Raw genomic sequence first — 11,980 nt, 5'->3', positions numbered from 1 at the left:
TGACAGTGTCAGTTCTGGATGTGAGGAGTAGCATGCTGTCACTGAGCGTACTCCTCTGGTTGTTAATGACAGTGTCAGTTCTGGATGTGAGGAGTAGCATGCTGTCACTGAGCGTACTCCTCTGGTTGTTAATGATAGTGTGCAGAGGCTGCCTGACATTATCCATAATGGCCAGCACTTTGTTCAGAGTTCTTTCCTCTGCCACTGTGGCCAAGGAGTCCAGCTTCATGCCGACAACAGAGCCAGCCCTCCTGATCAGTTTCTCCAGCCTGGATGAGTCCCTTTTTTGCTGTGCCGCTCCCCCAACACACCACACTGAAGAAAAGGACACTGGCCACCACAGACTGGTAAAACATCCACAGGAGCTTCCTGCAGATGTTAATGGACCGCAGCCTACTCAGGAAGTACAGCCTGCTTTGGCCCTTTTGGTACAGGTGCTGTGTCTTGTATGTCCAGTCCAGTTTATTGTTCAACCACAGCCCAAGGTACTTGTAGTTGTGCACCACCTCCACCTCCTCTCCCCTGATCTGAACTGGTCATGGACTTGGTCTGGACCTCCCAAAATCTATAACTAGTTCCTTGGTTTTTGAGGTGTTGAGCTGCAGGTGCTTTGTGTGGCACCAGATAACAAAGTTCCTCACCAGACTCCTGTATTCCCCTTCCTGGTCGTCCCTAATACACCCCATGATGGCCGTGCCGTCCGCAAATTTCTGAATGTGACTCAATTCAGAGTTGTAGCAGAAGTCTGAGGTGTACAGGTTGAAGAGGAGCGGAGACAGCACAGTTCCTTGCGGTGCTCCTGTGCTGCTCACCACATCCAGGACTCCTGCAATCCCAGACACTCAGACTCCTCGCTCAGTCTCTTGAGAGCCCCGATCAGAGCCTCCCCTAAGATCACAGCATCGTCAGCAAAGTCAAGATCAGTAAATCTTTCTTCACCAACGGATGCCCCCAGCCGCTGGATCCATTGACCTTACCCAACACCCAGTCCATACAAGTATTGAACAGGGTAGGAACATGAACACACCCCTGGCGAACCCCAGAATCACTCTGCACAGCACTCAGAGTACCAGTGTACAGGCTGGCCATGACGTCCAACCAATTCGAGCGGACCCCACAAAGTCTCAGGATGTCCCACAGGGCAACTCGATCAACTGAGTTGAACACTTTATGAGAATCAACAAAGGCTGCATAGAACCTCTGTCAATATCCGCGCTTGTGCTCGATGAGATATGCGAGGGGCTCCCTCCAATTCATTGTGATGGCGTTTAAGGCCCAGTAATCAACACACAGTCGCAATAGGCCATCCTTCTGGGAAAAACCCAGATGTGACTGGAGATGTGGATGAGCAAATAATAACTTATCATAGCCCGACGGTGATGAAGTCATTCGTCTCTTCCTCCTTAGGCAGAGAAAGGGAAAATAGTCAGGCTTTGGATAAAGGTGCTCCCTCCAGGAGATCAATGGAGCAATCAGATGCCCAATGAAGAGGCAGTTGGAACGATTGTGCCTTACTAAACACGTTCAAGTAATCGCGGTATTCAGCGGGAATTGCCGAGCGTTCCTCCGGCTCAGGGTCTCATTGGAAGAGGTAAGGACAAACACCTGGATAAACACAAAAGAGATCATGACAACAACTCCCGTGATCCCCAATCCTCATGTGGGTTATGGTCACGCAGCCAATGGTGTCCTAAAATAATGGGATCTCGGGCAGCTGCATTTGTTCCCTATGGCACAGTCCCACTTGCCGAGTCAGCAGAGCGGTGCGGTGCATAATTTTCCCAGATTCCTGGGGCTTGCTATCTCATTGTCATGTATGGCTAACAGGGTCAGCAGTTCCTCCAGCGGGAGAGCTAAATGGCTTGCAAGGGAGTGATCGATAAAATTACCCAAAGCCCCTGGGTTCAGAAGAGCTTTAACATAGCTCTTTTCTCCCCCACAGCTGATTAGCACAGGTAAGGTAACTTGGGTGTGTATTATTTGGAGACCAGACTGGCCTACCATCTTTGTGATGCTGGGGGTGCACCGGACAATCCTGAATTACGTCCCGAGGCTCCTCAGAATAGAGAGAGAAATAATTTTGATATCGCCTCAGATGAGGGGGGCACAGCCGAGCTGTATGGGCTCCGAATTCTCCACAGAAGTGGTGTAGGTAGCGGCATGCACTTCTGCTTGAGTGCACTAGCAACAACGATCACAGACATTGTTATCCTCTGTGATCGACAGCCTCGTGTACTCATTGACAGGGAGAGCTTCTCCACAGGAGATGAGCTTGTTCTGCAGATCCCGGTTCAGGGCTTGGCAATACAGGACTTTTAAGTAGTCAACCAGTCATCAGAGACCTGCAGCGCTCATTCAGAATTCCAAGGAGAAGTCAATGGCGGTCTTGGTTCCCTGCCGGAGATGACAGAGGCAGTGCTTCAGACTGCATCCCACGGCAGAATGATCAAAGACCTCCCGGAAGGCTCGCTGGAACTCCTTTACTGAGTTGAGGAGCTGGCTGTCTTCTGGTCAAAGGGCTATGGCCCATTCTCATGCTCTTCCTGACAGCAGCGAGTTCATGAAGCGAACCTGCAGCGCATCCTCAAGGATGCGAATGGGGTGCTCATCTGTATAAAGCATGCACTGCATAAGAAATGACCGACAGTAATCAGGATTGCCATCATACTTCTTTGGAAGAACCACCAATACCGGAGAAGGGAATCAGGTAGGGCAGCCTGAGATGTTTGTCCCTGCAGCAGCAGATGATCCAGTGCGATGTTAGTTTACTTGATCTTGCAGCTGCTGGGTCTCGGCGGGGTTCACCTTTACTTTGGCAAAGTACTCTGTCATGGTGGAAGAACAGAGACAGGGGACCTCAGTAGAGACCAATAGCTTTATTTGGAAGCCCAAACAACCAGATCCAAAATGCAAGGACAGAAACATAGTCGAGGAAGGTGGTCCAGAAGCGTTCAGGCTGAGGGGAATCCATGCGAAGAGTAGACACGATACCAGGAACAGGAACACAAGAAAGGATGGGCAGGCAGGGAAGGGATCAGGCAAGACCAAGGGAGGCGGGGCAGGAACAGGCAGGGCAGGAACAGGCAGGGCAGGAGCAAGCAGGGCAGAGACAAGCAGAGTTGAGACAACACAGACTAGACAGAAGGTGGGGTAAGAGAACTGCTCAGAAAGGTGCATCTGGCAGACAATACTTTGCAAAGGCTGATTTATGAGCACACACTCTTCTATAGTGCAGGAGGGGCAGAGAGCTGTTTCCTGCTATTGAACATTCAACACCCCTCAGGGCATGACACTTGTCCTGAATTGGGAAAAATTGCACTTCAGTCTTATTCACAAATAATCTAATACTGCTCTAAAAGTTAAGAATTCTAAGAATAGGTCAAGTACAATTCATATGCGCAATATTCTTCAGTTAAACAGTGCAATATCTTTGTGGAATTGGAATTTCTTATATCTGTATTGTATTGATGAAGGGCTGATATGAGAGGTTGGCTTTTCATAATTAATTATCTACTACAGTTGATTTCCTCAGGCAATTTAAACACCCTGATTCTGTCTATTACTACAAGATTTTTCTCTGCATCATTTATTTAAATTCAGTTCCTTAATAACTTACCTGCTGTGCTGGGATTTCTAAATGAAAATAAAACAGAAGATGAAGTCAAACAAACCCCTGACCTTAAAAACTGCATTCATTATTTTTAAGCCTCAGCATGATGATAAGTAACTAATACAACTTTAATGTGTTACATATTGAAAGTCTAGTGATTTAGATGAAAAAGCAAACAGTATATTTTGATCATAATGTGTACATTCCTTTCACTTAAAACTTTTCAAAAATAATACAAACACCTGCAGTGCATAAGATTTTCATTGGACGACATCATGAGCTCCTTAAAGAAGTGAGTTTCATTCTGTGGCCTTAAGCAGCATTAAAGCTGGCACATGAGGGGTGGTATGTGGTCTAAACGTATGGACCATCAAGTCAGAGAGCTGTGATACAGACAGCATGGTGGAATTTTATTGATATATTTGATTGTTATTTTCTTTGTGTAATCAGGAACATCACAAGCACAAAGTGATGGGCTTGAATTTCCTTTCATTGAATTCAGGTGTTTCATTCAGACCCATTGCCACAGGTGTATAAAAAGAAGCACCTGACCTTGCAGTCAGGCTTACAAATGTGTGAAAGAATGGGTCATTCTGAAGAGCTCACTTAATAAAAGTATGGTGCTGTCATAGGATGCCACCTTTGCAATAAGTCAGTTCATGAAAATGCTTCCCTGCTAGATATTCCAGGGTCAGCTAGTGGAAGCCTTTACCGGAACAACAGAAACGCAGGCATCAAGTGGCCAACACTTACATATGTGCGATTGCATAAAAGTCGCCAACACTCTGTTGACTCAATAACTGCAGAGTTCCAAACTTCCTCTGGCATTAACCCCAGCACATCAACTGTGCTCAAAGAGCTTCATGGGATGGGCTTCCATGGCCGAGCAGCTGCATGCAAGCCTCACATCACCAAGCGCCGGATGGAGTGGTGTAAAGCACACTGCCACTGGACTCTAGAGCAGAGGAGATGTGTTCTGTGTTGTGGCGAATGAGGTGTTGCAGCACATCTATCCATATAATGCATGTGTTTAAACCATACTTATACATACCTACAGGATTTGTTATATCCTGTATAGTGCACTCTAAATAAAAGCACAAATTAGATTTTAAAATGTGTACTGTTGTGTACAGTATTTTGTTGTTTTTTTTTTTTGTGGATTATATTATTTTTTATATGCATGTACAGTATGTATGTGTAAAATACCTTTTAAAAAAAGAAAAAAGATGCATAGACAAAACAGAAATTCCTTTACATTTTTCTTTTACTATTTATTTTAATTTTTCTTATACTTTACAGCAAGCTACGTCAACGTCGCACATGCCTGTCATTGCCAGTGACGTCGCTCTTCATTCCGGACTGTGGGTGGACACGACCAAAAAAATCCCAAAGCAGACACTAAACTCTCTTCTGCGGCGGACTGCAATTTAAGGCTGACACATTCTATCCGAATACTTTGCCTACTGGGTACTGTTCCTCTCGCCCTACCGTGAGAAATGCAGGAAATGCTCTGAACATCTCTGTGGCTAATTTAGTCCAGCATGAAAAACAAGGGGAGCAGGGACACTTTGAAAGTCATTCCGCCGGTCGGTCCGAACTGTGCTGCTACCGCTTATTCTCTCCTTCTGAAACACTGATGACGTTTGCTCCGATTATCCATATTTTTGGGGATTTTATCAAAATATCCATAAACAAATAAAAGATTTACAAGAAGGGAATCCAAAATCAAGTGCCATACCCCTTTTTGGATCCTGGATATGAAAAAAGCCTAACCTGGAGAAATACTATTCGTGTGAGACATGGAGACTTACTTCGGATGTTGCAGGTGCTTCTAAAACGGAGAGCGCAATTTTAACTATTTTTAAACCATTTAAGTTGGAACTTTTCAGCAGTATCATCGTAAAAATGCTTAGCGGTGCTCTGTTGCTTAGTATTTTCACTGTATTTTGTTTATTGTCGGTGACGGAAAGCCGCAAAAGCTTTAAAGATATCTGTAAGAGTCGCTGCTTCTGCGAAGAACGGGAAAACGTGCTACACATAAACTGTGAGAAAAAGGGATTTACTACAGTTAGCCAATATCAGCCACCGCAAAATAAAATCAGCCAAGTCTTTCTTAATGGAAACTCTTTCTCCAAACTTAACCCTAATGAGTTTGCAAATTATAACAATGTAACAAGCCTTCATTTGGGAAACAACGGTTTACAAGAGATAAAACCCGGGGCTTTCACTGGTCTTAAATATTTGAAAAGACTCCATCTCAACAATAACAACTTGGAAATTATTAAAGAAGAAACCTTCGCAGGTTTAGAAAATCTTGAATACTTACAAGCAGATTACAATTACATTAATTACATCGAAGCTGGCGCATTTAGTAAAATGAATAAATTAAAAGTACTTATACTTAATGACAACCTGCTGCCTTCTCTTCCGACCAATGTGTTTCGTTTTGTTTTGCTTACCCATTTGGATCTGAGAGGCAACCGGTTCAAGTCACTTCCCTTTACAGGTGTCCTGGAGCACATCGGAGGTATTATGGAGATTCAGCTGGAGGAGAACCCGTGGAACTGCACATGCGATCTGATTCCGCTGAAAGCTTGGCTGGATACCATTTCGGTTTTTGTGGGCGACATCGTGTGCGAGACACCTTTTAGACTTCACGGGAAGGACATTACACAGCTGATAAGGCAAGATTTTTGCCCCAGGAAAAACTCCGGAGATTCTGGCCAGCGCGCAATGAAACCTCCGACGGACTCCCAATACCAAGACCCATTCCCGACTGTACTCACGGGCTTCACGCAGGCAAAGGCACCAAAGGCGTCCCGGCCTCCGAAAATAAAGAATCGACCGACTAATAGAATGACAGAATCCAATAAGGACATGCAAGTATTTGGACCCATAATGGTTTATCAGACAAGGTCTCCTGTGCCGATAGTATGCCCCAAAGCATGCGCTTGCACGCCGCAGAAACCAGACAGCGGGTTAGGCATAAATTGCCAAGAAAGGAAACTGCACAATATATCAGACATCCAGCCTAAACCATCCTATCCAAAAAAACTCCTTTTAACTTCCAATTACTTGCAGACCATTTATAGCACCGATCTTACTGAATACAGTTCACTGGAGCTTCTTCACCTGGGGAACAACAGAATAGCGGTTATTCAGAACGGAGCCTTTAAAAACTTAACTAACCTACGCAGACTTTATCTTAATGGTAATTACATTGAAAGCTTATCTCCATTTTTGTTTGAGGGACTTCAGAGTTTACAGTATTTATACTTGGAATATAATATTATAAAGGATATATTACCGAAAACGTTCAACTATTTACACAATCTACAGTTGCTATTCTTGAACAACAATTTGTTGAAGTCATTGCCCGATGATGTTTTTGGTGGGACAATGCTGACACGGCTGAACCTTAGAAACAACCACTTTTCCCATTTACCAGTTAAAGGTGTATTGGACCAGCTTTCCGCATTTATTCAGATCGACCTTCTCGAAAACCCATGGGATTGCACCTGTGATATTATAGCACTTAAAAACTGGATGGAATTGTCCAGCACCAGCGTTGTAGTAAATGAAATCACATGCGACTCTCCTTCTAAGCAAGCGGGAAGGCTTCTTAGGGCACTGCGAAATGATGAAATTTGCCAAGAAAATGACATAGGGACCAGGACACCCAAAGTTATCACAAGCTCGTCGGCCGATTACACTGCGGGCGTAACTACAGACAGCATATATGATATGCAACCAGAAGTGCCATTGTCTGTTCTGATCCTAGGTTTACTAATCGTCTTTATTCTTTCCATTTGTTTTGGTGCGGGGTTATTCGTACTGATACTTAAGAGACGCAAAGGAGTTGACAATTTGCCAGCAAATGCTAACAATTTTGACTTGAACGTTTTCCAGGTCCCCTACCGTTCGTATAACACAGAAACTACTGCGGATAAATCCAATGCTCACGTTCATAATTACCTTCCTGCACCTGTGGGTCAAATGAGTCAGAACCCAATTTATCTGCAAAAAGAAGGCGATCAATTGTCTTACTACAGAAACATAAAAGAAGTGAGCTTCAGAAACCTGGATAATAAAAAGGACGAGCAATCGATAAATCCTGCATATACAATTAGCACAGCCGGATTTATCAAGAAGCAATCCAACGGGACGGGAGATGCGGAGATACTGTACCAGAATTTCGTGGAAAGGGATCACAAACTTCCAGCTGCAGGGGAAATGAAGTATACTTTTTACGCATTGCCGAAAGCACTTTCTACACCCATATACGAGCCAAATAAGAGCCACGGGCAAGGCCGTTTAAATAAGAACAAGTTGTCCACAAGTTGTACAAGGAAATATACAGAACAAACAAATAACGAACACTACCGGCAAACCTGGAAACGTAGGACGGTACCGGACTACCTCGAAGTTTTGGAGAAATACACAACTACCAGTCATTTGTAATTACTTCCCCTATATCGCAGTATAAATATTGCTCGCTCTCTCTAACTGTGAACTGTTGAATGTACCTCACTCCTCAAAGGAGAAGCTCCTTTTCGAGCTTTGTAAATTAGTGATTGTTAAGAATGATAGTTACACTCTGTTAAAAATGAAAGTGCTTGGTAGCAGCAGCATGTTATTTTTATCTCTTGCAAAAGTTATATTTTAGAACTCTGAGAGACTGGAATAATTCCGCGGCACTTCGTAGCATTTCAGTGTAGGTTATTGAAATAATACTGTATTTTATTTGTCGCTCTTTACATAGGCCTACGTCCTTGATGTGCCTAAGGACTTGACGTAGCTTATGGCAGTGTGTGTGCGCCTGTTTTGATGTGCTGTATGTCATGAGAGCAGTGCAGTTAGTCTTTGTGTTAAATGGAATTAATGGCTGCATTATTAGTATACTTAGACATTTAGTATAAGCCGGTGCCTTTTTAAAGTACAACATCGTGAATAAAACTTACCTTAGAATGTTATCAAGTTAATATACAGTGCAGGAAGGTCAGTCAAAGTTTTAATGCTTTCATGTGTTTAGCTTTTATCTAACTACAGGCGGGATTTCATGAAGCGAGTGAAGCCTCGTTTGAATGGTGTAGTAATGGAAGACTATGGGTACTATGCTATGTTTTTAATAGTTTTGGCAGCGTTTGGCTGGATTGCACTGTCAATGTAGAACAGTGATATAATATGTATTATTATTATTATTATTATTATTATTGAATTAAGTGTGGCAGCTGCTAATTTCACAGAACACTCATTCAGTCATTCATTATATTGCGTTTTGGTAATACTTTGCCGCAAAATATCACTAATTATCCATCAAGCAATCTGCTTACATTGGTTGGGATTTGGGGGGGGGGGGAGTTCAAATTAATTTATTATTTTATATTCTGCTAATTAGCCATGCTTTTCATACCCTGATATAGGTTCATCCAAATTCTCCTAAGGCATATCAGTGTCATTGTGCTTATGTTTATATCTAATTTGCCCAGACAACCATACAGTGATGATGACGACCATGAGGATGATGATGATGACGATCATGATGAAGCTCGTTGTTGTTATATTTTGTAGAATTAGCTTTTAAATGCCAGTATATTTTCCATTTACAAACAGCATTGTGAATTTAAAAAAATGATAATAATAAATAATAAGTTTTTTTTTTCAATATGTGTCTTTAACGCTGGAGTATTTTTATTTCCAGACCGGAGATTTGTAAATTCTGTTTAATCTTGAAGGAATATGTTCCAAGGCACAGTGGTAGACCTTAATCTTTGCACACAAAATACTGGAACTGAATCTTTACGAATATGCATTGTTAAAACTGAATGTACTTTAAGGATGATTGTGTACATACTAAAATCCTATAGAAATTGTAGTATTTAATCTTGGAATCGGTGTGGTTAAAATGTGTGTGGACAAAGCTCGCAAAACAATAAACAATAAGGAGACAGCTTTGGATTGCTACACATTTGCTGTTTTTATTTTTATTTTCTTTTTTTTTCTGTGGATCCTTATAAAACTTACCATGCCATAGTTTGACATTGTAATTCTTAAGGAAATCTGATTTTACCTTGTTGATGTTTTTTTCCCTTCATGGATCCATATAAAACAATGTGCCGCAATATTATAGTGTAAGTATTAAGGTTTTAAGTTTTGGGCAAACACTGATTGTGTATTTAAATAAATGCTATTTATATATATCTTCGAAGCAGAATTTATTACATATTTGCTTTTCCTCTGAATATGTGTACTTTTAAGTGAAATATATCATTAAAAATTATAGTTGTGCAAATATTTATATGTTTTATATAAATTAACTTATACAAATTAACTTATATAACTAATACAACTAATTTACCAAAATATGCATGGTGTTATTGTTTAAATGTATTATTTGGTCATAGAACTCTTATTTATCTGTTATTCAATAATTATTAATGATTATTCAATAATCAATTAATAAATGTTAAAAAGAGTCTGAAAATACACTTAAGTACTGATTCATCTATATTGCTTTACAGTCATGCATATCATATCTTTAGAAATTATACACACACAAATTCTGAGTATACTGACCTTATTAAACTGCAGCTCTGAGTGATTTAGTTGGTGTTTGTGTTTCTTATAGAGGGGACATTTACTGTGCAGTGCCCCAGAACTGCACGATTTCCTGTTGGCGTATCAATGGAACGTACTGAATGGTGTCCATGGAAACACAGGAGCACTATTATCAGCACTGACACTGTCAGCCAGGCCAGGAAGTAATAGCAAGCAGAACTTCTGCATTTTTAAACCAATCTCTAAACTGCCTTGCTATTCGTATTTGTTAAAATATTTTTAAGATTATATTTTATGGCCAGTACATATTTTTAAATAGAAACTTAATAGATTAAGTTAGCTAAACTTTGTTTGTCCCTGAAATGGAATGTTGGTTATTTGTGTGGTGTTTTCACATAGGTCTATAAATAAAATAAAATACAACATAAAATAAAAACGTTTTATTATAATTTTTTTTAATATTAACATAGCATTATTATATTAGAGTAACAAATATCGTTATGGGAAGATTAGAAATTTAGTGAATTGTCAGTTATTGGTATTATAAATAAACTTTTAATAATCAAAAACTATCGGGATTGGTTTTGGAATTTTCATTTAAAGTTTAGTATTTAAGTATTTTTTAAATAAATATTAAAAAATTAATTATATTAAATCACCCAGTTACAAAGGCCGGTACTCTCCAACATTTTCTTCTGTATCATGTAGAAATAGCATGTTTCACAGAGTCACAGAACTTGTGATCTTTTTCAGGAAGTGCTGTGACCTGCTTTTACTTGTTCTCTGCTTTTTGCACCATTGTAAACTCACCCTACACATCTCCCCATTTCAGAAAAAACACTGCGTGATTTATATTAGTGCCAGTCACCTCTGCTCTACATGAGTCTGACTGTTTCAGGTCTAGATCAATACGTTAAAAACCGCATATTTCTTTTTATTTTGTGAAAGACAACGGGCGTGTGCTTTGTGAATCTTTTGAAATGTAAGTCTCCCTCCTGTTTCATGCTAGTTGCCTGACAGCACAAAGAGGTCACATTGTACGCTTCTTCTTTCATTTCAGGAATCGCCACAGAATTCTAATGAAGATCTTGAACTGAAAATTTGCACTAAAAACTTTAACTTTTGGCACCCATCTTCTAGAGGGGAAAAAAAGTAGCAATCATTATTGCAATATAGTGAAAACGTATATTTTGGTTCTTTTAAACCTACATCAGAAGAAATAATAAGAGTTCTGAAGAAGCTTTAATGCCACATATCACCATTCTGTTATTGAATTTAACACTGACCAAAGTTAAAGTGATTTTTCAAATCGCCACAGCTGCCCATTGAAGCCCATATAACAGAAGAGTGATTGGGCTCTTCTCTGTAGTGTTTTGTTATGTAGTCTCGTTTAGTTACTGTATTCAGTTTTAGCAAACAGGGCAAAACTACAGCACTTAAGATTTCCTTAGGGAAACTATACCACTTCACTGTGAGGCTGAGAGAATGAACTCAGTCATGGGATTATAGTAACACTGTGGCACAATAGCACACTTATCTCTGGGGGGCAATTGTTTTTCTTCAGTGAAATCACTACCTGTAGCACAAAACAGGTAAGAAGTACTGTAGGGTCTTAGTGACATGGCAGCCTTTCTTTTCGCAATGTCTGCATAGCAACTAGTTAGCAGATCACAAAAACAATTTTATTATTTCATTGTACAGTTTCACAACCATAACAGCCTCTTTTCTCAGGACTACAGTAATTGCCGTAACTGATACTGCAGAGCACCACCAACAACAGGCTATCATTACCTTTTGTCTACATTTAGAACC

General features: G+C 40.7%; 1 protein-coding gene across 1 annotated transcript; it reads left to right on the top strand.

Moving 5' to 3' along the window:
* The first annotated feature begins 4,973 nt into the window (after window positions 1-4,973).
* On the top strand, window positions 4,974-9,865 carry LOC111835467 (SLIT and NTRK-like protein 2). Its single transcript, XM_023795821.2, has 2 exons — window positions 4,974-5,435; window positions 6,117-9,865. The coding sequence occupies exon 2, from the start codon at window positions 6,143-6,145 to the stop codon at window positions 8,069-8,071; it is 1,929 nt and encodes a 642-aa protein (XP_023651589.1). The 5' UTR covers window positions 4,974-5,435; window positions 6,117-6,142; the 3' UTR covers window positions 8,072-9,865.
* Window positions 9,866-11,980: the final 2,115 nt, after the last annotated feature.

The sequence above is a fragment of the Paramormyrops kingsleyae genome, chromosome 18 (assembly GCF_048594095.1).
Source record: "Paramormyrops kingsleyae isolate MSU_618 chromosome 18, PKINGS_0.4, whole genome shotgun sequence".
Taxonomy (NCBI): Eukaryota; Metazoa; Chordata; class Actinopteri; order Osteoglossiformes; family Mormyridae; genus Paramormyrops; species Paramormyrops kingsleyae.
The sequence above is the reverse complement of the archived record's forward strand: the minus strand, read 5'-3'. Positions and strand labels throughout refer to the sequence as shown.